Source organism: Leuciscus leuciscus, assembly GCF_965113295.1.
Source record: "Leuciscus leuciscus genome assembly, chromosome: 7".
Lineage (NCBI taxonomy): Eukaryota > Metazoa > Chordata > Actinopteri > Cypriniformes > Leuciscidae > Leuciscus > Leuciscus leuciscus.
In genome coordinates this window covers 38,180,377-38,208,000 of record NC_138731.1, presented here as the reverse complement: position 1 = coordinate 38,208,000, position 27,624 = coordinate 38,180,377, and the positions used below count along the sequence as shown (strand labels likewise).

The 27,624-nt window shown below is 39.0% G+C and overlaps 1 protein-coding gene across 1 annotated transcript in view; it reads left to right on the top strand.

The window, feature by feature from the left end:
* ttn.2 (titin, tandem duplicate 2) overlaps positions 1-27,624 on the top strand; it is a 174,752-nt gene that overhangs the window by 94,171 nt on the left and 52,957 nt on the right. Inside the window, exons 135-183 of the mRNA XM_082176625.1 lie at positions 515-662; positions 766-943; positions 1,032-1,153; positions 1,251-1,538; positions 1,678-1,974; positions 2,069-2,255; positions 2,355-2,470; positions 2,555-2,854; positions 3,507-3,806; positions 3,902-4,007; positions 4,685-4,881; positions 7,249-7,560; positions 7,650-7,928; positions 8,081-8,380; positions 8,467-8,769; positions 8,884-9,423; positions 9,764-10,066; positions 10,161-10,460; positions 10,579-10,875; positions 10,981-11,265; positions 11,365-11,658; positions 11,756-12,055; positions 12,154-12,462; positions 12,890-13,089; positions 13,250-13,679; positions 13,804-14,112; positions 14,205-14,386; positions 14,475-14,604; positions 14,709-15,008; positions 15,105-15,422; positions 15,512-15,808; positions 15,908-16,207; positions 16,758-17,072; positions 17,186-17,334; positions 17,431-17,581; positions 17,676-17,957; positions 18,064-18,366; positions 18,480-18,785; positions 18,883-19,164; positions 19,267-19,566; positions 19,680-19,982; positions 20,110-20,418; positions 20,535-20,816; positions 22,642-22,941; positions 23,075-23,368; positions 23,465-26,419; positions 26,516-26,851; positions 26,934-27,218; positions 27,322-27,621. Of these exons, the coding sequence (XP_082032751.1) occupies positions 515-662; positions 766-943; positions 1,032-1,153; positions 1,251-1,538; positions 1,678-1,974; positions 2,069-2,255; positions 2,355-2,470; positions 2,555-2,854; positions 3,507-3,806; positions 3,902-4,007; positions 4,685-4,881; positions 7,249-7,560; positions 7,650-7,928; positions 8,081-8,380; positions 8,467-8,769; positions 8,884-9,423; positions 9,764-10,066; positions 10,161-10,460; positions 10,579-10,875; positions 10,981-11,265; positions 11,365-11,658; positions 11,756-12,055; positions 12,154-12,462; positions 12,890-13,089; positions 13,250-13,679; positions 13,804-14,112; positions 14,205-14,386; positions 14,475-14,604; positions 14,709-15,008; positions 15,105-15,422; positions 15,512-15,808; positions 15,908-16,207; positions 16,758-17,072; positions 17,186-17,334; positions 17,431-17,581; positions 17,676-17,957; positions 18,064-18,366; positions 18,480-18,785; positions 18,883-19,164; positions 19,267-19,566; positions 19,680-19,982; positions 20,110-20,418; positions 20,535-20,816; positions 22,642-22,941; positions 23,075-23,368; positions 23,465-26,419; positions 26,516-26,851; positions 26,934-27,218; positions 27,322-27,621 (15,979 nt within the window). The remainder of the gene's footprint in view (positions 1-514; positions 663-765; positions 944-1,031; positions 1,154-1,250; positions 1,539-1,677; positions 1,975-2,068; positions 2,256-2,354; positions 2,471-2,554; positions 2,855-3,506; positions 3,807-3,901; positions 4,008-4,684; positions 4,882-7,248; positions 7,561-7,649; positions 7,929-8,080; positions 8,381-8,466; positions 8,770-8,883; positions 9,424-9,763; positions 10,067-10,160; positions 10,461-10,578; positions 10,876-10,980; positions 11,266-11,364; positions 11,659-11,755; positions 12,056-12,153; positions 12,463-12,889; positions 13,090-13,249; positions 13,680-13,803; positions 14,113-14,204; positions 14,387-14,474; positions 14,605-14,708; positions 15,009-15,104; positions 15,423-15,511; positions 15,809-15,907; positions 16,208-16,757; positions 17,073-17,185; positions 17,335-17,430; positions 17,582-17,675; positions 17,958-18,063; positions 18,367-18,479; positions 18,786-18,882; positions 19,165-19,266; positions 19,567-19,679; positions 19,983-20,109; positions 20,419-20,534; positions 20,817-22,641; positions 22,942-23,074; positions 23,369-23,464; positions 26,420-26,515; positions 26,852-26,933; positions 27,219-27,321; positions 27,622-27,624) is intronic.

Below are 27,624 nucleotides of genomic sequence, written 5' to 3'. Positions count from 1 at the left end.
CAAAGGAGGGAGAGCATTTTCACATTTAGCTCCAAAACTCTGGAATAGTCTTCCTGATACTGTTCGTTGCTCAGACTCGCTCTCCCAGTTTAAAACTAGATTAAAGACGCATCTCTTCAGCCAGGCATTCATATAATACTTTTAATCTTACAGTTAAATCCGACCTCTAGTTCATAATCGCCAGAGGAGAACTGGCCCCCGACTGAGCCTGGGTTCTCCCAAGGTTTTTTTTTTCTCCATTAGGTCACCTGATGGAGTTTTTCGGTTCCTTGCCACTGTTGCCTTTGGCTTGCTCAGTTGGGGATACTTGGGGATATTTGGGGATATTTAATTTAATTAATCAATCAACAATACTATTGATCAGCATTACCAAACGTGGACATTTTCCACTAGAAACAAACATTGATGTATTATTTTAATTTAAATAATGTGAAGCTGCTTTGATACAATCTGTATTGTGAAAAGCGCTATATAAATAAACTTGACTTGACTTGACTTGCTTATTTAATTTTAGGTGATGTCAGGTTTGCAAGACCAGGAATACACCGTCACAGATGTTGTTGAGGGAAAGGAGTACTTGTTCAGAGTTATTGCCTGTAACAAATGTGGCCCTGGAGAACCCGCCTATATTGATGAGCCAGTGAATGTGTCTTCACCTGCAAGTGGGTTTCAATACTAATAAGAGATTAGTCAGTGTTAAATATTCACAATGTCAAAAGTATGAAATACCCCATAAATTCATGTGTTTGTGCGTGTGATTTACAGCTGTACCAGACCCACCAGAAAACCTTAAATGGCGAGACAAGTCTGCCAGCAAGATCTTCTTGTCATGGGAGCCTCCCAAATGGGATGGTGGAACTGCAATTAAAGGTTATATTGTTGACAAATGTCAACGTGGCACTGACAAGTGGGAGCCATGTGGAGATCCAGTGCCTGAGCTTAAGTGAGTGATCATTTCAAAATTTCTTTTTTTGTAAACTGAATTGTGGTGCATAGTTGTAAAAGTGAAACTAAATTAACTCTACAAACAGGTTTGAAGTGACTGGTCTCATTGAAGGACAGTGGTATGCTTATCGTGTGAGGGCTTTGAACAAACTGGGTGCAAGTAGGCCTTGCAAGGCGACAGATGAGATCTTGGCCGTTGATCCTAAAGGTACTTTATTAGATTATGCTTTCACATTCTGAGACATTATGACATTATGATTGAGGTTAAGCTCAATGTTTGCTTGCTTTACTTGCCACTTTCACAGAGCCTCCAGAGATTCAACTAGATGCAAAGCTGCTGGCTGGCCTGACTGCTAAAGCTGGCACTAAGATTGAACTTCCTGCTGACATCACAGGCAAACCAGAGCCTAAAGTCAAATGGACCAAGGCTGACCTAGTCCTGAAGCCAGACGACAGAATCACAATTGATACCAAACCTGGCCACTCAACACTGTCCATTGCTAAGACCAAGAGGGATGATACAGCTACATACATAATTGAGGCAGTCAACAGCAGTGGCCGTGCAACTGCAACTGTTGATGTCAACATTCTAGGTTGTGTGACAAAAAAAAAAAAAATATATAGATTTTTTTTTTTTTTTTAAGGAAAATAAGAAAATTTTATTTAGAGAAAATATTTTTATGAGCAGTTATTATTTTGATTATATTAATATCTAATCTTTGCTCCATTTAGATAAACCTGGTCCACCAGCTGCCTTGGATATCTCTGAAATCACCAATGAGTCCTGTTTGTTGGCCTGGAATCCTCCAAGAGATGATGGTGGCTCAAAGGTGACAAACTATATTGTTGAGAGGAGAGCTGCAGAGAGTGAAATTTGGTACAAGTTGTCCTCCACTGTGAAGCAGACCACATACAAAGCCATCAAACTTGTGGCTTTCAAGGAGTATGTCTTTAGGGTTTATGCTGAAAATCAGTTTGGCATTGGTCCCCCAGCAGAACATGCCCCAATAATTGCCAGATACCCATTTGGTATGTAATTTAATGCTGCTTCAACAATTCAAACACATTTTGCCTAACTTTTTACCTGAATTATTCATTAATATATATGTTCACAATATCTTAGATACACCTGGTCCCCCATATAAATTGGAGCCATCTGATATTGCAAAGGATGCGGTAACTCTGTCCTGGTATGAGCCTGATGATGATGGTGGAAGTCCTATTACTGGATACTGGGTAGAGAGATATGAGCCTGACCATGACAAATGGATCAGATGCAACAAGCTACCTATTAGAGACACAAACTTTAGGTATGTATGGATGTCAGTTCACCCTAGTATGCCATTGTTGTGTGTCATAAACTTGTTTGTTTGTATTTTAATATGTCTGAAATACAAATTTGCTTGCAGGGTAAAAGGCCTGCCCACAAGAAAGAAGTACAAGTTCCGTGTTTTGGCAGAGAATCTCGCTGGGCCTGGCAAACCAAGCAAAGAGACAGACCAGATTTTGATTAAAGATCCAATTGGTAGGATTAACATTTGATTAATATCCTACTTTGCCTATTTCACCTACAAAATGTCATACTCTATGATGTGAAATTTTCTTTTAGATCCTCCATGGGCTCCTGGTAAGCCCACTGTTAAAGATGTGGCCAAAACATCTGCCTTCCTGCAATGGACAAAACCTGAACATGACGGTGGTGCAAAGATTGAGTCTTACATCATTGAGCTACTCAAGAGCGGAACTGACGAGTGGGTTCGTGTAGCTGATGGTATCCCCTCTCTTGAGCACTTCCTGAGAGGATTGATGGAGAAGCAAGAGTACTCATTCCGTGTCAAAGCTGTCAACGCAGCAGGCGAGAGTGAACCTAGTGAACCAAGCGATCCAGTGCTCTGCAAGGAGAGACTCAGTAAGTCACACTGTTAAAGATAAGAATTCTGTCTTCATTTATTTATCCTCATGCAGTTCCAAACCTATATGACTTTTTTCAGTGGAACACAAAAGAAGAAATTATGAATAATGTAGTTGGTTACTCTTTTTCATGCAATTTCAATAAATGGGGAGATTTCATACTTTAAAAAGGACACAAAGGGATCATAAATGTCTCATAAAAATAGTCTATATTATGTGTTTACTAGTCTTCTGAAGGCATGTAACAGTTGTGTGAACAGTCCTAAATTGAATTTGGGTTTTCAGTAAATAACAACTTAAATGTCTGTCTGTTCCTCATACAAAGCTATCGTATGGCATCAGAAGCCTTGAAATACTGTATAGCACACAAGTTGCACTTTTCTAGTGCTTTATTTTCATTTTGCAGCTTAAAAGCACCAATCACTATTTTCTCTCATTATTTACAAAAAAGTAATAATGGGCAGGATATTCTTGACATTCTTAATATTATTCTTTTGTGGTCATATGGAAAGTCATACGGGTTTGGAATAGATTGGGAGTGAGTAAATGATGTCAGAATTTTAAGTCTAGAATTAACCATTGCTCTAACATTTAAACATTCAAGTGCATGATTCTTTATACAACATTTTATAATGATGATCCTCCTGTAGATCCTCCATCGCCACCAAGATGGCTTGACGTAGTTTCTAGTAGCAGGAACAGCGCTGATCTAAAATGGACAGCACCTGAGAGAGATGGTGGCTCTCCAATCACAAACTACATTGTTGAGAAGAGAGATGTCAGACGCAAAGGCTGGCAGGCTGTGGACACCACTGTGAAGGAGCTGAAGTACACTGTCACCCCATTAAATGAAGGGGTTCTCTATATGTTCCGTGTTGCTGCTGAGAATGCAGTTGGACCCAGTGAATTTTGTGAACTTGTAGACTCTGTTCTCGCCAAGGATACTTTCAGTGCGTATTTAGTCCTTCTTATTGCTTGTTTCATTCTTTTGATTTGTTGATATTTAATATTGAATTTGACTCACAAATGTTTTTCTTCTTCACAGCTACCCCTGGACCTCCATATAATCTGACCATTACAGATGTCTCCAAGACTCATGTTGACCTGAAATGGGATGCACCTAAGAATGATGGTGGAAGACCTGTCTTGAGGTAGTTACGTACATATCGCCCTTGTAGCAGTTTAGTGTTATTTTAACATTTAGCAGTTGTTATTTTACAATTCTTCATATACTATTAAAGTGTTTATTAATATTTTGAATTGAGCTTTATTTTATTTATTTTTTTGATTACTTAAAGTTTTTATTGTTATTTTGTTATTTTAGATCTATTTCAGTTTTAGTCAATTTAGTGCTTCAGCTTCAACTTATTTCATTTTAAGTTAGTTGCCAAGGCAACATTTCTATTTTGTAAGTTAAAATTTTTAACTCATGTTTAATGACTTTTTTGTATGACCTTTGAATCATGCTGTAAAGGCCAATTCACACTGCACCGACAGATGGAGACCAACGCAGATAGTCACCAGATTACAGCATGTCACTTTTTAGACATTCTCACACCAATTTAGCATGTTCAATCAGCGAAAACAAGCTCTGACAGACAGCAACAGACTCCGACAGAGTTAACACACTGATCCGACAAAACCCGGCAAAGTGTCTATTGCCATACCTCCATCTATCTGTGTGGTGTGAATTGGCCTTAAAGTGCTTGAGTCAGTATATCTCAAAGCATACAAAAAAGTTCATCCAATGTATCAATTATTCAAAGATCACAGACATAAAAAATATAATTCCTTATTTTTTTGTGTTCTAAATATCAATCTTTCCTAGATATGTCATTGAGAAGAAGGAGAAACTTGGAACCCGGTGGGTGAAATCTGGAAAGACTTCAGGTCCTGACTGCCATTACAGAGTGACTGATGTAATTGAGGGGACTGAAGTTCAGTTCCAGGTCTCTGCTGAGAATGAGGCTGGAGTTGGTCACGCAAGTGAACCCACTGATATTGTGGTCATTGAGGACCCAACAGGTATGCTAAATATAAACCCCAATATAATTTTAGAAGTTTAACCTCTTAAACCCGAAGTGTGCTGCCGGCGGAAACCCCTGCCCTGCGAAAAAATAATAATATTCAAATTACTAAGCAACTAATTACTGAATGGAACAACATGGTGTCAAATGGTATAATTTTAAAGCTTAGAATCTTAAAGGGATACTTCACCGTTTTTTTATATTAAACTATGTTATTCCCTTAACTAAGATGAGTTGATACATACCTCTCTCGTCTCAGTGCGTGCACTCAATCGCTCTGGTGCGCGGAGACACTTTGATAGCGCTTAGCTGCAGTTCATTCATTAGGGACCAAACAGAGAAGAAGTTAGAAGCGACCAAACATCTCCACGTTTTCCCTATTTAAATACACTTACACGAGTAGTTACACGACCAAGTATGGTGACACAAAATAAAACGTGGCGCTTTTCTAAGCGGGTAAAAGGGATAACTATAATATATGGCGGAATAGCACTTGGGAGCACTTCGACTCGGCGCAGTAAAAAGTCACTCCTGAAGAATCCTCTCCCCCTCTCCCTCTCACTTCTGTCATTAGAACCAACGTGACCTTTTTACTGCGCCGAGTCGAAGTGCTTCCAAGTGCTATTCCGCCATACATTATAGTTATCCTTTTTACCTGCTTAGAAAAGTGTCACGTTTTATTTTGTGTCACCATACTTGGTCGTGTAACTACTGGCACACACAGAACTTTGTATATAGATTGAGCACTGATGCTTCACTCATTACTCCATGAAGCATGAATAAATTGTGGAAAATGGCACATCATTATTTACAGCAGATTTATTACAATTAAAAAGAGCCCAAACTCACCATAATCCATCACTCAGATCTAAAGATATTCCTCATGGACTTCTAACACATGAACCTTCACAGGTGCACATCCAATGAAGTATATAGATGGTGCATTGATGTGACGTTTTAGCTCATAACTCCATGAAACATGCATGAATTGTGGAAAACATCTTTATTGACAGCAGATTCTCACGATTACAACGAGCCCAAACACAACATAATCCATAGTGTTGATACTATATCACGAGATATTCCTCACAAATTGATGCATACTTTGCTAAAAAACATGTCTCTCATCTTTCCGGGATGCAATGTGTTTTCCAATGTTCCCGGAACCGTCCGTGCTTGTTTTCCAACGTGGAATAACAAGTTAACGAGTGTTGAGTAGTCCCTCTAAAACAGAGTGTACGGCCCGCGGGCGCCACCTAGCTGCATAATCATATTTTTCAAAACTACTGCCTTGATCAACACAAAATAGGTGTCATTTGAAAGCTTAGAGTCTGAACTTTACAATGAATGTAGCCAATTTGAAAAACTCCTAAGTAGTGCTGAGTTATTTGCTGATAAATAGAATTTCTTTTTTTCATAATCTATAAAATACTTTTTTGTACTATGTACTGCAATGTGTCAAAAACATCATACAGCTCATGAAACATTATACAGATCGCTGAAAATGGCACATCATTTTTTACAGCGTATTATTACTATTAAAATGATCCCAAAATGAACATAATCTATTGTGTTGATCACAAGATATTCCTCATTGAGGAAAAATAAAAAAAATGCCCATTAGGGGGCGTCAAGGACTGCACAAAAAGGCTATCTTGGTTCCAAATGCTGTAATATTTCATTACTTTACGCAATCACCACAAAATTTGATCCAGATGTAGCAATTTTCCTCCTACCTTATTTACTTCCCGAGTTATTCCATGTAAAATAAGAAAGATATGCAAAATCAAAAAAAATATATATTTTGATATATTTTGTCTTTTCAAAGGCAGTTTCTCAGCATGACAATGTCCTAATGTAATGTATATTTTCTAAAAATGTGTTCTATCAAACGATTCCTACCTTTTGACTCTCCTTGCTATAGTTTTGGAGTTATGAGTCCTTAGTTTTGTGTATGTCACTCAGAAAACAACAATTTTAATAATGCCTTCCAAATGTGTGAGGACTAAACAAAGGCTACCTTTGTTCCAAATGCTGTAACTTTTGATTACTGTATGCTATCACCACAAAATTTTATTATTAATGTTTTAAATAATAATTGTGTCTTTAGGACTTCCAATATAAAGGCAAAAAAAAAGAGAGAAGTACGATAGCTTTGTATGAGGAACAGACAGACATTTCAGTCGTTATTAACTGAAAATCCAAATTATATTTCGGAATGTTCACACAACTATTGCATGCCTTCAGAAGACTAGTAAACACATACTATGCACTATTTTCATGAGACAAAAAGTGGTTTAAAAAAATGGGTTGAATATTTGATTTGAGATGTAATCCATAATAAAACCATTATTTATCTTGACAGGCCCACCATCACCACCTCAGGAATTGCACGTCACAGAAGCAGCCAGAGACCATATTTGTATTGCCTGGAAGGCACCGGAAAAGAGTGGAGGAAGTCCCATAATCGGCTACCATATTGAGCTCTGTGAGGCTGGAACTGAGAAGTGGATGAGAGTCAACTCTCGTCCTGTCAAAGAGCTAAAATACAGAGCAGGGGATGAAGAGGGCATTGTTCCTGAGAAGCAGTATACCTTCAGAGTCCGTGCTGTCAATTCTGTTGGTGCCAGTGAGCCCTCTGACATTTCTGAGAACGTATATGCCAAAGATTCTGACTGTAAGAGGTTTTTTTATTTTAATTTTTTTATAAAATGTAAAATTGTAGTGTAAGGATAACTGATTGCCCTATTACTCACATCATTGCAGGTAGCCCAACCCTTGACTTCCAGACCAAAGACCTTGTTGTTGTAGAAGGTGAAAAGATGCACCTACCTATTCCATTTAAGGCTGTGCCATCACCTAAGATTACATGGCACAAAGATGGAAATGAACTGAAGGCTGATGACAGAACCTTCTTTAGAGCTGAGTACACATCCTGCCATCTGGAAATTCCAAGCTGCTTACACGCTGATGCTGGCCAGTACAAAGTTACCTTGGAGAACAGCAATGGTTCAGCAAGTGGAACACTCAATGTCAAAGTTATTGGTATGTCTTTGAGTTCTGCTTTAAGTTTGACTGCTTTATTGGAATATTTTATCTGTTAACAACTGATTATGCTAACATAAAAATGAAAACGCACCTTTACATTTTAAACTAATGCCATTACTTTGTTTATGTTTTTTTTTAACAAACGTAAGGTCTTCCTGGACCATGTAAAGAAATTGTTGCTAGTGAAATTACCAAGAGCACCTGCAAGGTATCCTGGGATCCTCCAGACTATGATGGTGGTAGCCCTGTTCTCCACTATGTGCTGCAACGCAGAGAAGCAGGCAGGAGAACATATGTCAATGTTATGTCTGGAGAAAACAAAGTGAGCTGGCCGGTTAAGGATCTCATTCAAAATGGGGAGTATTACTTCCGTGTCAGAGCTGTCAACAAGATTGGTGGTGGTGAATTCATTGAGCTTCGTAATCCTGTAATTGCTGAAGATCAGAAGCGTAAGTAATGACATTCATTGAACGGATTTGGATGTACCTTTCATTTTGCATGATATTTTTAATACATTTTTGTCCATCAAATACAGAACGTCCTGATCCACCAGTCGATGTGGAAACACACAACCCAACTTCTGAGAGTGTGACCCTTACGTGGAAGCCTCCCATGTATGATGGTGGAAGCAAAATTATTGGTTACATTCTTGAGAAGATGATGAAAGGGGAAGATAATTTTCAGAGATGTAATGACTTCCTTGTGCCAGTGTTGTCCTATACTGTTAAGGGGTTGACGCACGGAAAACAATATCAGTTCCGTGTGCGTGCCGAAAATGCAGCTGGTGTCAGTGATCCTTCACGCAGCTCACCTTTGATCAAAGCCTCAGATGCAGCTGGTATGAATTTAATCTCTTGTTACTTGTCAAATCATAACGGTTTTTTTCAAATGTGAAGTCCCTCTGATGCAAGCTATTGGTATATGTAAGCATTTTTTGTTATTCTGCTTCCAGATCGTCCAAAGGTATTCCTTAGCGGTAGTCTACAATCAGGCTTGTCTGTGAGACGAGGTGAAGAGATCCGATTGGAAGCCAACATCTCTGGATTTCCTTACCCCCAAATTACATGGATGAGGAACAATTCAACCATTTGGCCAGAGCCACTGAAGAAGAGACCAGAAAGGCCCATTAAAAAGAAGAAAGAGAAAGAAAAAGAAAAAGAAAAGGAGGAAAAGAAAGAGGCAGATACAGAAAAGAAAGAGGCAGATGCCGAAAAGAAGGTGGAAGACAAAGAGGCGAAGGAGGAGGACAAGGCAAAGAAGGAAGAAGAAAAGGAGAAAGAAAAAGAAAAGAAGGTGGAGGTGGAGGAACCGGAGGAACCTGAAGAAGCATATCACCCAAGCTTAAATGAACGTCTTACCATTGACTCCAAGAGGAAGGGTGAATCCTTAATTATTGTAACAGATTCTATCAGAGGCGATCATGGTGTTTTCACCATAAAAGTGGAAAATGATCATGGTGTTTCCTCTGCCTCCTGTGAAGTTAATGTCCTTGGTGAGTTGAGATAATATTCTAAAGATTTTTTTTGTCTCTCTAATCTTTAATCAAAACATGATAATTTACTCTTCATCTGAAGAAGATAAAGCACGACTTTCCTTTTTTGCTGATGTTACTTACTCCACACAAGCTATTGGATAATGTAATCAATACTCAAGTAGCTAATTGGACATTGTTCAAGTAAATTTATTTGGTCTGGTATACCACATTGGTATGAAAACACATCAGTTGAAACCGACTTTAATAATGACACTTATAATGACATATAAACCCTTTTCCACCTTGAATACTTTGGCGAAAAAAATGGAATGTTTATATTTACACTTTCATATTTCAGATACTCCTGGACCTCCAGTCAATTTCAAATTTGAAGAGATAAGGAAGACCTCAATCCTCTGTAAGTGGGATCCTCCTCTGGATGATGGTGGTTGTGAAGTCATTAACTATATATTGGAGCGAAAAGATAACTCCAAGGCTGAGCTTGGATGGATCACTGTAACTTCAATCCTTAGAGGTTGTAAATTTCTAGTGCCCAAACTTATTGAGGGCAAGGAGTACCTCTTCCGCGTCACTGCCGAGAACAAGTATGGTCCTGGAACCCCATTCATCTCCAAACCTGTCATTGCAAAGAATCCATTTGGTATTACAACTTTCCATTGTTTGTTTGATCACATGATTTGCATTATTGTTTTTCACAGTTAATCTAACAGTTAAATATGCCTTTGTCAATTCAGATCCTCCAGAGGCGCCGGAGAAACCTGAAATTAAGGATGTCACAGCCAGCAGTATGCGTGTTACCTGGATAGAACCCAATGACAATGGCAGCCCCATTGAGGGATATTGGGTAGAGAAACGAGAAATTAACAGCACACACTGGGCGAGAGTCAATCGCACCATGGTTCCTGATTTGGAATTAAATGTAGAGGGCCTTTTAGAGGGTCTGACATATATTTTCAGAGTCTGTGCGGAAAATGTAGCTGGACCTGGAAAGTTCAGTCCCCCGTCAGAACCAAAAACAGCACAGGCACAAATCAGTAAGTTTGTAACATTAAACTTGACTATATAAACCATGAACATACCGGAATTACATTTAATATCAAACTAATATAAATTTAAAATGTAATATTTATTATATAACAATTATTTTTTCAGTGCCTCCGGGTCCACCAATTCCAAGAATTGTTGACACCTCAGACTTTTCAATTGATGTTGAATGGGATCCTCCCGCAGACGATGGTGGCGCAGACATCTTTGGTTATCATGTTGACAAAGTTGTTGCAGGTACCAAGGACTGGTCACGAGCCACAGAGAGGCCATGGAAGAACCGCGCGTTTACAGTGTATGGCGTTAGAGAAGGCGCAAAATACATTGTCCGTGTTGTTGCAGTCAATTGTGCTGGTGAAGGACAACCAGGTTTTACAGATGCAGTAATTGTGAGAAACCCTGCAGGTATAAACATAATACTATTGTTAATTAGCATAGGCTATTGTTTAATTGTTAAGCAATTAAAGTGTTCCAAGATAAACAGATAGCTTTGTTTCTTTGCCAAAACAGAGGTTCCTGTCATCGAGCTTGATATCTCTGTGAAAAATGGCGTTGTCGTTAGAGCCGGAGAGATGCTGAGAATTCCAGCACATGTGACTGGTAGACCTTTTCCATTTTTGAAATGGACAAAGGATGATGCTGCATTAGAAAAAGATCGTATGGAGGTAGAAGAAGCTAGACCGGTCAGCACTGTTGTCATTAAAACCACAAAGAGAAGTGATCATGGCAAATACCAAATCCAAGCAGCAAATCCAAGTGGTATTAAGTCTGCATGGACCAGGGTTGAAGTTATGGGTAAGAATTTTTTAATTGTAATATGGATTCAAAGTGTACACTCATTTTCATTACAGCATGCATAACATACAGTTCGCAACATTTAAAATCTCTCTGCAGATGTTCCTGGACCAGTTCTTGACCTGAAACCTGTTGTGGTTACAAGAAAGCTAATGATGTTGAATTGGTCAGATCCTGATGATGATGGTGGTAGTGATTTGACAGGGTTTATCATTGAAAGGAGGGAGCCAAAGATGCACACATGGAGACAACCCATTGAGACTCCTTCCTCCAAATGTGAGATTGTAGGTATTATTGAGGGACAGGAGTACATTTTCCGTGTTGTGGCTAAGAACAAGTATGGATGTGGACCTCCAGTCGATCTCGGACCAATCCGTGCTGTGGATCCTCAAAGTAAACCTGACATACACAATGCTTTTACTCTTAGAACAACTCTCACTATAATGACTGTTCTTGTGTATTTATTGTCGTATGTTTTTTTGAATGCCAGGTCCACCAACTTCTCCTGAAAAGTTCCACTATACTGAGAGGACCAAGTCCTCTGTTACTATTGAATGGAGACCACCACGTAATGATGGTGGTAGTCCAATCATTGGCTACATCATTGAGAAAAAGCGACAAGATGAACCAGCCTTTCAGCGTGTCAGCCCAGAGCTGGTCACTGCTCAAATTTTGACAGTTGAAAACCTTGATGAGTTGCATTTGTATGAGTTCCGTGCAAAGGCTGTCAATGCACTTGGTGAAAGTGAGCCTTCAATTACCATGACTGTTGTAATTCAGGATGATGAAGGTTTGTCCTTTTCTAGTTTAACATCACTGTTCTTCAGCACAGACATTTCATCTGTTTTTTTGATGACACACATTTCATCTGTCTTTTGATAATTATAGTGGCACCAAGTCTGCATATGCTGAAGCACTTCAAGGGTGATTTGATCCGAGTAAGGAAAAATGAACCTATTGAGATGCCTGCTGAAGTCACTGGCCTACCAATGCCAAAGATTGAATGGCTGAAGGATGATGTTGTTATTGACACACCCACTGAGAAACTCCTGATAGAAACCAAAGAGATTGACAGAGTGACATCACATACAAAACTCTCCATCCCTGGTGTTACTAGAATGGACAAGGGCACATACACTGTTAGTGCCTCAAATCGTTTGGGATCACTCAGTCATTCCATCACAGTGGAAGTGTTGGGTAAGTTGTCCTATACTTAACAACAAAAAGTATTGGAGACTTGAACACTTCAGTTAAAACTGTTTTGGACAAAATGTCAAACCATGTGGCATCATGCTGAGGTGATTTTAGTGGATGTTTGGAGTCAGATCTCCTCAAGTTCACACAGTTGTCCTAGTTGAATAGCTAAATGCGTAGTTCATCACATTAACTATGGAAATCATCTACTTATGTTTGACAAGCAAAAGGTGCCTAATACCCTTGTCTTAATACATTTTTTTATCTGTTATTTATAAAATAAAATAAAAAAGTGTTGTGAAATGTTTTACTTGAAATGTATGCTTTTTTTATATGAATCAATGGCAAGCAGTATGTCGTGGCTTAAGTGTCCAAAGTTAGTTTATTTTGCATATACTTAATGATTTATAATTATCTCTTTTTTTCATAGATCGCCCAACACCACCAAGGAATATTGCTGTTTCAAATATCAAATCTGAGTCTTGCAACCTTACCTGGGATGCCCCATTGGATATTGGTGGCAGTGAGCTTACCAACTACATTGTTGAGATGAAAGACCTTAATGTTGAAGATCCTGAAAAGGCTGAGTGGGTGCAGGTTACTAACTCCATTATTGAGAAGCGATATGGGGTAAGCAAAACAATTATTTCATAGCATTTGTGTAGGTAGTCATTCAAAATGCGTCAAACAAGAGTATTGTTTATATAAGACACATAGAATGGGAAAATATGCTGAAATAATGATATCATCTTGTTTAAAGACTATATACATTGTTCATGTTTTTTTTCAGGTATGGAACCTGGAAACTGGTGGCAACTATAAATTTAGGGTCAAAGCTGAGAATAAGTATGGAATAAGTGAGGCCTGTGAAACGGAAGAGGTTCAGATTAGGGATCCTTTTGCTCTGCCTGGCCCACCTGAGAAGGTCACTATTGCGGATCGCTCTAAGACCCATATGGTACTGACATGGGAACCACCTAGTGACAGTGGTGGTTCAATGATTACTGGCTACTGGCTTGAGAAGCGTGAAAAGGGCACTTCCTATTGGTCTCGTGTGAATAAGGTACTGGTGTCAAAACGTGGCATGAAAGGCTGGGAATACCAGGTTACCCGTCTCATAGAGGGAACGGAGTATGAATTCCGTGCAATGGCTTGCAATTCTGCTGGTATTGGACCACCGAGTGCCATTTCTGAATCTGCCGTTGCTGATGATCCATTGAGTAAGAACATCAATTAAATGCATTTGTATTTTGGATAGATTTTAATAAATGTTGTTTTTAACATATTTCATGTTTGTTTGTTTTGTGTGTGTGTGTGTGTGTGTGTGTGTGTGTGTGTTTACAGCTCCACCTAGCATGCCAGCAGCTCCTGAGATTGCTGACAAAACCAAGCATAGTGTCACCCTTGCGTGGACCCCACCAGCTAAAGATGGTGGTCGCCCCATCAAAGGTTACATCATTGAGATCCAGGATGAAGGAACTTCTGAGTGGGCCAGGATTAATGATGCTGAAAATCTGCATCCTTCTACTGTGTTCACAATTCCAAACCTCCCAGAACTTAAGAAATACAGATTCAGAATCATTGCAGTCAATGAAATTGGCGAGTCTGAACCAAGCCCCAGAACCACTGAAGTTCGCATAGAGGACATTCAAAGTAAAGTCTTTTGTACTGAAATACAAATTAACTTCCTCAAGAGTCACAATATTTATTTTTACATAACCTTATGCATTCTTTTAATTCCACAGCTGGACCGAAGATCTTCATGGATATCAGTGCTCATGATCTTCTGTGTATCCGTGCTGGAACTCCATTTAAGATTCCTGCCACCATCACAGGACGTCCTGTTCCCAAAGTTACATGGGAGTTTGAGGGCAAAGCAAAGACAGAAAAGAAGGATCGTCTTCATATCTTACCAGTGGATTCACAGGTGATACTTTTTCTCTAATTTTAGACACAAATAATATTTTCTTCTGAATCTAAGACAGATGTTTATCGGTGATTTTCTTGGGGATTAGGTTGAATCAACTGACACTACCTCAGTTATTACAATTCCTGTGAGTTTGAGAAGCCATTCTGGCAGGTACACAATTACAGCAAAGAACAAATCAGGACAGAAGCATGTCAACATCAGAGTAAATGTGCTTGGTGAGTTTTCTACTTATATTACAAATTTTTATTTGTTTCATATTTTTAAAGACTTAATCAAAAATAACATTGTGCTATGATGTAAATTGATAATTTTTTTCCAGATGTTCCTGGAGCACCCAAAGAGCTCAAAGTTACTGATGTCACCAGAACCACAATGAGACTCATTTGGAAGCTGCCAGATAATGATGGTGGTGAAAGAATCAAAAGTTATTTTATTGAGAAGAAGACTGTCAATGGAAAGGCTTGGACAATTGCCAACGCTACTTGTGCCAGCATGGCCTTTGTCGTGCCCAACCTCCTTGAGGGACAGGACTACTTATTCCGTGTTCGTGCTGAGAATCGCCTTGGCTTTGGACCATTTACAGAGACCACAGAACCTGTTAGGGCAAGGGATCCTATCTGTAAGTTGGTTAGCCCATTATTTTGAAAAGTATTGCATGCCTCTAAATTGTTTTCTAATTATTTTCTGATTAATCTTATTTTCTTTTAATGTCAAGATCCTCCTGATCCTCCAACCAAGGTGAAAATTAACCTTGTTACAAAGAACGCTGTAACCTTGACATGGGTTCCTCCTAAGAACGATGGTGGAGCACCAGTAAAGCATTACATCATTGAGAGGTTGAGCTGGGATACCAGTGGTCCACAGAAAGAGACTTGGAAACAATGCAACAAGAGAGATGTTGAAGAGACTACCTTCATCATTGAAGACCTTAAAGAAGGTGGCGAATATGAGTTCCGTGTTAAAGCTGTAAATGAAGCTGGTGCAAGCAGACCCTCTGTTACTGCCGGTCCAATTGTCATTAAGGACCAGACATGTGAGTTGAAGATCATGTCATTTTTTATAAAGTTTCTTGAAATATGACACTTAGTTATTTGCTAACATTTCTTTTAAATCTTTTTTTAGGTGCTCCAAGTATTGATCTCAGAGAGGCTTTAGAAGGTGCAGAAGGATATGATGTCAACATTGTTGCCAGGATACAAGGTTGTCCATTCCCATCTCTTGTCTGGCACAAGGCTCCACAGGACAAGCCTGATGACAAAGCTCCTGTACAGTATGACAAACATGTCAATAAACTTGTTTCTGATGAGAAGTGCACCCTGTTAATTCAGCAGTCAAAGAGAGGTGACAGCGCATTATACACTCTGACAGCCACCAACAGTTTGGGCACAGCCACCAAGAGCATCAAGCTTAGCATTTTGGGTAAGTCCTTGAATTCCACGATTTAATTTTTTCCTAATTTGGAATGATTCATCCATTTGAAAGATACAAATCAATAATATGCTATTCTTGTGTCCTAAGGACGTCCTGGTGTACCTGTAGGACCAATTAAGATTGGGGAGATTTTCGCTGAAAGGATTGGTCTCTCCTGGAATTCACCCACAGATGATGGCGGTTCCAAGATTACAAACTATGTTGTTGAAAAGCGTGAGGAAAACAGAAAAACATGGGTCCATGTCTCTAGTGATCCAAAGGAATGCCAATACACAGTACAAAGGCTAACAGAGGGCCATGAGTATGAGTTCCGTGTTATGGCTCAAAATAAATATGGAATTGGACCACCGTTGTACAGTGAACCTGAGAAAGCACGAAACCTCTTCAGTAAGTTTCATATACTTGGAATCTCTAAGTCCAGCAGTTTTCAAACTTTTTGATTCCCATGACCTTCAAATATGATGATCCCCTTGCGAGGGACCACCTTACTGAAATATGTACATATATAAGGACCCATTTATACTGTATGAGAAAAATGTTAAGCTTGACATAATTCAAATGAAACAATTGGCTTTTATATTGTCATTATACTAAAGAAGAATATTCAAATATTATCTGGAACATATTTACTATGTATTAATTTGTCAGTGTATGTTGATATCTAGTAACAGTCTACTCATAGTTAAAGTAATATTGTATGTATTTTTGTTTTGTTTTTGTATAACTGTTAAAAAGTACAAGTAAGATGAATGATCTCATGATTTTTGGTTTCCGATTTCCAGTCTTTTGAAAATAGAATGAAACAATGACTATGTAAAATTCAGTAAAAGCTAAAATGGTTTTAAATGTATTAAATATACTATTCAAACTCAGGTTCTTGCAAAAATAAATGTATTGTTTAAATTCAATTTAATACTTATTTTTCTTCCCTTAATAGCTGTGCCTGGCCAATGTGAGAAACCAACTGTTACAGATGTTTCAGTTGAATCTATGACCGTCAACTGGGATGAGCCAGAATATGATGGTGGCTCTCCAGTAACTGGCTATTGGTTAGAGCGTAAGGAAACTACAGGCAAGCGTTGGACAAAAGTAAATCGCGAACCTATCAGAATCAGGACTCTAGGAGTGTCCCATATTGTAACAGGCCTTATGGAGGGTGCTATCTACCAGTTCCGTGTTATTGCAATTAATGCAGCTGGATGCGGCCCTCCTAGTATTCCTTCTGATCCTGTTCCATGTAGAGACCCCATAGGTATGTTAGGATTTTTTTGTTTTCGTAATTTTTTTTGTACTTTTGTATTTTGGTGGCCCTTTCATTTTTTCTAATTCATGCGTCTATTATACGTTTGTATTTTTTCTTAACAGCACCTCCAGGACCTCCAACACCAAAAGTAACAGACTGTACCAAGTCAACTGTTGATCTTGAATGGATTCCTCCACTTATTGATGGTGGATCTAAGATCACAGGCTATTTTGTAGAGTACAAAGAAGAAGGGCAAGAGGAATGGGAGAAGGTATGCACACACACACATATATACACACATATACACACACACACACACACACACACACACACATATATATATATAAAATTTACTTTTTTATCATAGGTTAAAGACAAGGAAATCAGAGGCACCAAGTTTGTTGTTCCTGGACTTAAAGAGCTTGGACTCTACAGATTTAGAGTGAGAGCTGTAAATTCTGCTGGTGTGGGAGAACCTGGTGAGGTTTCTGATGTGATTGAAGTCAAGGACAGGACAAGTAAGCATTAGTTCAGATTTTAGATTTCTCTCCTGTCTTTTCTGTTTTCGGTATTTATTTATTTATTTTATATTTAATTTACCATATATTTTAGTTCCCCCTGAAGTAGACCTGGATGCAACTGTCAAGGAAAAGATTGTTGTTCATGCTGGTGGGGTAATCCGCATCCTGGCCTATGTGTCAGGAAAGCCTGCTCCAGAGATTATTTGGAATAGAGACGATGGTGATTTACCAAAGGAGGCTGCTGTTGAGACCACCTCTATAAGTTCAGCTTTGGTTATCAAAAGTTGCAAGAGACAACACCAAGGCATTTATACGTTGAGTGCTAAAAATGCAGGTGGAGAGAGGAAGAAAGCAGTTATTGTTGAAGTATTGGGTGAGTGGTTTTTATATATATAAATATATATACATATATATATATATATATATTCTGAAATGATTTCAATAAACTAATGAACACTGCTTGTTTTTTCTCTTCACAGATGTCCCTGGCCCAGTGGGTCAGCCTTTCTCTGGTGAGAATCTCACCAATGACTCTTGTAAGTTGACATGGTACTCTCCTGAAGATGATGGTGGCTCAGCTATCACCAACTATATAATTGAGAAGAGAGAATCTGACCGCAGAGGCTGGACTTCAGTGACATATACTGTCACAAGACATAATGCTGTTGTCCAGGGTCTTATTGATGGCAAGGGTTACTTCTTCAGAATTGCAGCTGAAAATATTATTGGAATGGGTCCCTTCACTGAGACTTCAGCTCCAGTCGTCATCAAGGATCCACTCTGTAAGCCTTGTTTTTGTTAGTTTGTATCAGTATTTTGTATTTTTTACAGTATTCATTTACGTCATTACTTTAAATTAATGATGTCTCACATATTTCTCACACACCTTCTTCAGCTGTACCTGAGCGTCCAGAGGATCTTGAGGTTACAGCCATCACAAATGATTCAATCAGCGTCGCATGGAGGCCTCCAAAGTATGATGGCGGTTCAGACATAAAAAGCTATGTTCTTGAAGTTCGTCTTATCGGACAGGACAATTTCAGCATTATTGCCTCAGAGGATAAACTTTTGGACCGTAAATTCACACATGTGGGTCTTAAAGAAGGTCATTCTTATGAATTCCGAGTTAGTGCTGTCAATCAAATCGGTCAAGGCAAACCATCATTCAGCACCAAACCAGTTACATGCAAAAAAGAGTTTGGTAAGTAATAGAAGTGATGCACTGAAGGGATTTATTTTATTTTTATTTTTTTTTTTTATTGACTGTTTGATTTATTGAATGCTATACTCTTTACTAGAACCACCAAACCTTGATCTTGAGTTCCGTGACAAGCTTGTTGTTCGCGTTGGGGAAACTTGCACTCTTCAAAGCCAATACACAGGCAAACCAGCACCAACAATTAAATGGTTCAAAAATGATGAGGAGCTTCAGGCAAATGAAGAAATCGCTCTCACCAGCACAAAGAATAAATTATGCTTGACTATTGCAAAAGCAAAACGTGATCACAGTGGAAAATACACTGTGGTTCTGGAGAACTCCATTGGCTCACGCAAGGGCATATGTACTGTTACTGTTGTTGGTAAGCTAATGTATATTTTTTGTCAAGTAGATATTATATTTTTTATCTTACAATTATTTCTTTGCAAACTTAATGATGAATCTTGTTTTATGAATTTTTCAGACCGTCCACAACCTCCAGAGGGTCCTGTTATCTTTGATGAGATTTACAGGAATTATATGGTCATTTCTTGGAAGCCCCCATTGGATGATGGTGGAGCTGCTATTTCTAACTACACTGTTGAAAAGAGAGACACCAACAGGGATTTATGGATGCCTGTTACAGAATCTTGCACAAGGACATCATGCAGAGTTCCAAAACTAATTGAGGGAAGAGAGTACATTATTAGAATTTGTGCTCAAAATATTCATGGCATTAGTGATCCATTGCTATCTGCTGAAACAAAAGCTAAGGATATTTTCAGTAAGTAACAGATTCTGCAGTATAATATAATAGTCAATAAATTATTTTAACAAAAATCTTTTAATGAATGGTCTAGAGTTTTACTCATGTTCTCAAATTTCTAACACCTGCAGAGGTTCCAGATGCACCACAGGCACCTGTGATAAAAGAAATCTATAAAGATACAGCTCTGATTTCATGGCTCCAGCCAGCTGATGGTGGAAAACCAATCAAAGACTACATTGTTGAAAGAAAGGAGACCAAGGCCAATATGTGGACTAGAGCTGGAAAAGACCGCATTTACCCCAACACAGAATATTGGGTTCCTGATCTTCTCAAGGGATGTGAATATGAATTTCGTGTCATGGCAGAGAATGTGATTGGTGTTGGTGACCCCAGTCCACCTTCAAAGCCCATCTATGCCAAAGATCCTATTGGTATGTATCCAAATATGTTTTAAATGAAAAATTAACTATTAAAAAAAACAAAAACAAAAACAAGTTTAAACAAAGTTAAAATAATAACACCCACCCTCAACCTTTTTTCATGATTTTCTTGTCACAGTGATTCCAAGCCCACCTGTACTTCCAGTAGCAATTGACAAGACAAAAGAGTCTGTCACTCTTTCTTGGCAGCCACCAAAAGACTGTGGCAGAGGCAAAATCTTTGGCTATCTCCTTGAATATCAGAAAGCTGGTGATGAGGAATGGATACAAGTTAACCAGACACCTGACTCCTGCCAGGGCACTGTATTCAAGGTTATCAACCTTGAGGATGGTGCACTTTACAGATTTAGAGTGAAGGCAGTTAATGCTGCTGGCGAATCAGAGCCTGCATATGTCCCAGAGCCTGTTCGAGCACAAGACAGACTTGGTAATTTATGCGTATTTGGATATGTATGATATCAGTTATTAATTATGCATGTTATTGCATTTAAGAAAATATGTGTAACAATATTAAATGCTATTTTTTGTTTTGTTTTTGTCTAGAGTCCCCAGAACTTCTACTGGATTTGGGCATGCCTCGTGAACTCAAAGCAATGGCCGGAACCCATATTACTATTATTGCTGGAATCAAGGGAATGCCTTTCCCCAAAGTCACATGGAAGAAAAATGAATTAGATGTTCCTACAAGATCAGAGATTGAAACATCTGGAACAGCAACCAAACTAGAGATGCGTTATTGCACCCGTGCAGACTGTGGCGATTACACACTTACTATTGAAAATCCAGCTGGATCAAAGTCAGCCACATGCACCGTGCTTGTTCTTGGTAATTTTTTTTATATTACATGACTATGAAAAATCTGAAATTGTACAATTTAAAATAATTTATAAAAAATAGAACATAAAAATAAATGAAAATGAAAATACTAGGGGTGTGACAATACACCTAGCTCATGAGACAAGACTACATGATATTGGGCTCACGAGAGCGATTCAAGGTGATATTTTAACACTATTTTTAAGAAATCTTCAATGGCGAAATATATGACTGGAGAAATAGACTATTATTCGACTGAGTCACAAAATGCAAAACAATGCAGGTGTATTTTTAAGACTTTTGACTATTAATCATCTTAATCATCGTAGTAAATGTCACTTTATTTCTAATTTCTGAGTATGAATTATCCTATGCAATAAAAGACAGAACAATATAAGCACTGTAAAAGGTTTTGCCACAAACTCAACTCATATCGTCATGCTGATATCGTGAGACAGCTTTTCACCTCAACGAGAAATATCGTCACTTTTTAATATAGCAAGATCTTGTGACTCGTCAAACCCCTAGAACAGTGGTTCCCAAACTTTTTGAAAGCATGGCACCCCTTTGTAGTGTTTTTTTTTTCCACGGCACCCTAACCCAATTAAACTAAACGAACATATGTGCATACATATATACAATTATATCCAGATGAGCAAACAACCAATGAAGCATAAACAGCAGCATGAATTTATTATGAATGCATTACAACAGACATAATATGAGGCGAAACAACCCCTTCAGATGAATCATCAGTCCATTAATAACTGGACATACGTCAACAGACTGATTTTAACCAATTAGGCTACTGTATGTGAGAATCATTGGAATAAAACAGATTTAAAGATACTTAACTCTTTAAATAATAATAAACAACTCCAAATATTTTTGCATATGTTGGTGTTTTGATATGATTTTAAAATATGCTGTAAACAGGGTTAGCCTATTATAGTTTTGCATTTTTTCATTAGTTTTTATTTTTATTTCGTTTTGACTTTTTGTTTTCAAATTCAGATTAGTTTTAATTAGTTTTTAAAATGGGTTTGCTAGTTTAGTTTATTTTTTATTTTTTGAAAATGCTTAGTTTTCGTTTAGTTTTTATTAGTTTTAGTGTTAGTTTTAGACTTTTTTTGTTGTAATTTGGGTTATTTGTCAGGGGCAAGATTCAAAAAGACATGACATAACATTATTTAATATTTGAATCACAGCTTATATAGTGTTTTGACATCGACAACCACAACCAAAAAGTGCATTTTTCCTCAAACTTGCGACTAGTTAACTTTCTAAAGAAGGCGCAATCGCTTCTCGGGTCGACAATAACACACTGACAAAATTATATTCAGAATTTAAAATATTTTTATACCACTTTTTAATGTGTGATTGTGTAAAGGTGTTCACGAGATAGAGAGACCAACCTTTCGCGAACTTGCTTTCAACGTCGAACGAACACTCGTTCTCATGGAGACGCGGTGTGCACGGAGGGGAGGAGCTGTGTGTGTGTGTGCGCGCGCGCATGTGAGAGACGCATGAGTGACAGAGAGAGCAGGGAAAGGAAATGCAGCTGAACGAATACGCTGAGTGTTTTAAATAGCGTTTTTTCCGACCTAGTTTTCGTTTTTTCGTTCGTTTTCGTTAACGATTATAACCTTGGCTGTAAAAGGTTATTATATGGTACGATAGTTATTTCAGGCTGTTTAAATTGGAAAATAAAGCTGAGATTCTGCGGCACCCCTAGCCAGTTGTCACGGCACCCACTTTGGGAACCACTGCCCTAGAAAATACCATTATTTTCAGCAAAGAGTTAAGTTGTTGTTTTATTTGTTTGTTTTTGTAGACAAGCCTGGAGCAGTTCAGAATTTCAGGGTATCTGATGTCAGATGTGATTCTGCCCAGCTGTCTTGGAAAGACCCAGAAGATAATGGTGGTACACGCATCACTAACTTTGTTGTTGAGAAAAAGGATGCAGCATCTGCACAATGGGTGCCGGTCTGTTCATCATCCAAAAAACGTAGCATGATGGCTAAGCATTTGATTGAGGGAACATCATACATGTTCCGTGTGGCAGCTGAAAATCAGTTTGGAAGAAGCGAATATGTTGAGACAACAAAAGCTATCAAAGCAATGAATCCCCTGTGTAAGTATGGCCTGATAAATTTCTCAACTTCGAGGCTTATTTAATGTTCATTTTCAAAACAATATCTATAATGTATAACATAAAATATATATATATAATAAACTAACATTTGTTTTCATATCTCATATTTCAGTTCCACCTGGTCCACCAAAAGACCTGCATCATGTAGATGCTGATAAAACCGAGGTGTGGCTCCAGTGGAATTGGCCCGATCGCACGGGAGGAAGTGACATCACAGGTTTCTTGGTTGAGTACCAAGAAGAAGGTGAAAGGGATTGGATCATTTTTAAGACTGTCAGCATTCCTGAGTGCCATGTGACTGGACTGGAAGAAGGAAAGACCTACAGGTTCCGTGTTAAGACAGAGAATGCAATTGGTCTAAGTAGACCAGATACCACTGTGCCAGTACTATGCCAGGAAAAACTAGGTTAGACTCTAATTTTAATGTCCCGTATGATTATTCAAAGAAAATTTTTTTTCAATATGTATTATTCAATTTTTTATTCTTCTACTGTCTTTGCAGTACCACCTATTATTGAGGTTGATGTGAAATTGATTGAGGGAATCATTGTGAAAGCTGGAAGCACTATTAGGATGCCTGCCATTATGAGAGGCCTTCCGGTTCCCACTGCCAAATGGGTCATTGATGGAGAGGAAATCAAAAGTGAAGGCAATATCAAAATCGACACAGACAACTTCTCGACTGTTCTGAGCATTGCCGATTGCACAAGAAATCACACCGGAATCTATATTCTCACAGTGTCTAACTCAGCAGGAAGTAAGACTGTTTCTCTGAATGTCACAGTTCTTGATGTGCCATCTGCTCCGATAGGTCCTGTTAATATCCTTGAAGTGACTCCTGAATTCATGGTCATTGACTGGCGTCCTCCCAAAGAGGATGGTGGAAGCCCTGTTATGAACTATATTGTTGAGAAGAGGGAATCAAATAAGGAAACTTGGGGAGGAGTAAGTTCTGGCAGCACTTCCACAAGGCTCAAGATTTCTCGTCTGCAGCAAGGAGTTGAGTATGTTGTGAGAATTCGCGCTGAAAATAAAATGGGAATTGGCGCAGCTCTTGAAAGTGCACCAACTGTAGCCCGGCACCAGTTTGAGTCCCCTGGCCATCCTGGAAAACCAGTTGCATCTGATATATCTGAAGATGCACTCACACTTGGATGGACAATGCCACTGTTTGATGGTGGTAGTCCAATCAGTGGTTACATTATTGAGCGAAGACATAAAGGAGGCAAATGGATTAGAGTGAATAAAACACCCTGCAAGGACCTTAGATATAGAGTGCTTGGGCTTTTTGAAAGTATCGAATATGAGTTCAGAGTATTTGCTGAAAATATTGCTGGCTTTAGTGGACCTTCACCTATCTCAGATCCTGCCAGACCTTGCAGACCAATTACTGTTCCAGGACCTCCAGTTAACCCTAAGATAAAGGACTACAGTTGTACACATGCTGACTTAGTCTGGATCAGACCCACAAGAGATGGAGGCAGTCCAGTCTTAGGATATATTGTTGAATGCCATAAAGAAGGTGCTGAGTGGGAGAAAGTCAATAAGGATGATCTGATTAAGCAGTGTGCTTATAGAGTAAAGGGACTGACAGAGGACACAGAATACAGGTTCCGTGTTAAAGCTGTTAACATGATTGGAGAAGGTGAGACGAGGGAAATCCCAGAGTCAGTTATTGCTAAGGATATTGTCATTCCTCCCGAAATTGAGATGGATGCCACATGCCGTGACCGTTTGACTGTCCGTGTTGGACATAACATTAATGTTGTAGCATATGTGAAAGCAAGACCTGATCCAGAAATCACTTGGAGCAAAGGTGAAAGCATGTTGGAAAGGGGCAAGCGTACCACTCTGATAAACAACTTCCCAGTAGTGCAAATGCGTATCAAGGAAGCAACCAGAGCAGATCATGGAAAGTATATACTTAAGGCTGCTAATGAAGCTGGAGAGGCCTCAGCTACTATTACTGTAAATGTTCTGGATAGACCTGGGCACTGCCAGAATCTTAAGTTGACGTATGTAAATAAAAACTCTTGCATGGTGTCCTGGGATGCTCCTGAGGATAATGGAGGCACTGAGATAACAAATTACATTGTGGAATGTCGGGAGCCAAGTATACGAGCCTGGTCAATGATATCATCTGACTGCACAAATCGTATGGTAAAGGCAAAGCTCATGGAAAATCATGAATATTTATTCCGTGTGACTGCTGAGAACAAGTGTGGTCCTGGACCAGCAACAGAAACCAAAACTCCTATCCTTGCAATCGACCCACTTCAGAAGCCAGGTGAGCCAGAGAACTTCCACGTCAGTGATATCGGTAAGAACTTTGTTTTCCTTAAATGGAGAAAACCAGATTATGATGGTGGCAGTCCTAACCTGGGCTATCATTTGGAGAGAAAAGCAAAGGATGCTGAAGAGTGGGAAAAGTTACATGAGGGAGTCCTGAAAGAGACATTCTTCATGGTAGACAAATGTGTTGAGAACCACACCTATCAGTTTAGAGTCCAGTCAACAAATGATGGAGGTGAAAGCGCTTGGGTTAAGACATCTGATATTCTTGTCAAAGAAGAAGTTCAGAAACCAGTTCTTGACCTGAAATTTGTTGGTACCATTGTGGTCAAAGCGGGTGAATCAGTAAGACTTGAGGCTGGACTTAGAGGAAAACCACAGCCTGAGGTTACATGGGTGAAGGACAAGGCTACAGGCGATAACCCAAGGATCAGTATTGACACTGGATACGATTACTCAAAATTCCTCCTTACTAAAACCAAACGTAGTGATACTGGGAAATATGTGGTCACTGCTACAAATTCAGCAGGATCATTCACAGCATATGCCAATGTTACAGTTTTGGATATCCCAGGACCTGTCAGAGATATGAAGATTTCTGGCATTTCCACAGACAAGTGCAGAGTTGTATGGGATCCTCCAGAGGATGATGGTGGTTGTGAGGTGGACAGCTATATTCTAGAAAAATGTGAGACGAGAAGAATGGTTTGGTCCACTTACTCTGCCTCTGTTGTCACCAACTACTGTAATGTAACACGCCTTGTTGAGGGAAATGAGTACATATTCAGGGTCAGAGCAGAAAATAAAATGGGGACTGGGCCACCAATGGAGAGTAGGCCTATTATTGCTAAGACACAATACAACAGGCCTGGCCCACCTGATGCACCTGATGTAACCAAAATTGGTAAAGATGAGATGACTGTGGTATGGGCTCCTCCTGAGAATGATGGTGGAAAGTCTATCACTGGTTACATTCTGGAGAGAAAAGAAAAGCGGGCTGTTCGATGGGTTCCTGTCACAAAGAGCCCTATCTCTGAGAGACGCATGAAGGTCACCAATCTGATCCCTAACCACGATTATCAATTCCGTGTCAAAGCTGAAAATGAAGTAGGATTGGGAGAACCCAGCAAAGCATCCAGGCCCGTCACTGCAAAAGATCCAATTGGTATGTATAGTCTGGATTACATCCATAATGTTTTTTTCCCCTAAGGATGTATTTAATTGTATCTTAAACTAAGCTGACATTTTTTGTAATATTTAGAGCCCCCTGGTCCTCCTGGCAGCCTTAAAGTAGTTGATAGCACAAAGACATCGATTACACTTAGCTGGGCGAAGCCTGTGTATGATGGTGGTGCTCCGATTATTGGATATCTGGTTGAAATGAGGGATAAGGTGCAAATGGAAGGTGAACTAGAGAGAGATCCTGAGGAAGGCTGGAAGAAATGTAATACTTCTGGACAACTTGTCCTAACTGAATTTACAATTATTAACTTGGATGAGAGACAGGAATATGAATTCCGAGTGTCTGCTCAAAACCAAGTTGGCATGGGCTGTCCCGCAAACCTCAAGGATGCTGTATCACCAAAGGAGGTCAATGGTAAGTGTTTGTTTTAAAGTGTCACTTATATGATTCCCCTTGAAATTCAGTATACTTATTCAGTCTTTTTTCTTCACAACAGAACCTCCAGAGATTGATCTTGATGCCAGTCTAAGAAAAGGCCTTAGCGTTAGAGCTGGATGTCCTATCAGACTTTTTGCAACAATTAGAGGAAGACCAGCACCTAAAGTGACTTGGAAGCGCATGGGTGTTGACAATGTCATTAGAAGGGGCCATGTGGATCAGATTGATACAATGACCTTTCTTGTGATTCCTGAGTGTTCACGTGAAGACTCTGGCAGATATGCTTTGACTCTTTCAAATGCCTCTGGAGAAAAGGCTGTATATGTTCGTGTAAAAGTCTTAGGTAAACTTATATTTGCATAAAATGCATTTAAAATTAAGATAAGCTTTACATTTACCTAATACAAGGTACTGTTGGTAAAACTGTTCCTGAAATTTATCAACAGATACTCCTGGTCCTGTTGGTGGACTGGAGGGAACTGATATCACAAAGACAACCTGCCAGCTTGCATGGTTGCCTCCAGAAAATGATGGTGGTAGTCCAATCCTTAACTATGTTGTTGAAAAGCGTGAGGTTGACAGGAAAACATGGACAAATTGCACAAATGACTTAAAGAAGACAAGCTTCAAAATCACAAATCTGACACCAGGAACAGAATACTACTTCCGGGTGATGGCAGTTAACAAGTATGGCATCGGTTTGCCTCAAGACTCTCCAAAGTCCTACCTAGCTACAGATTCCAAAAGTA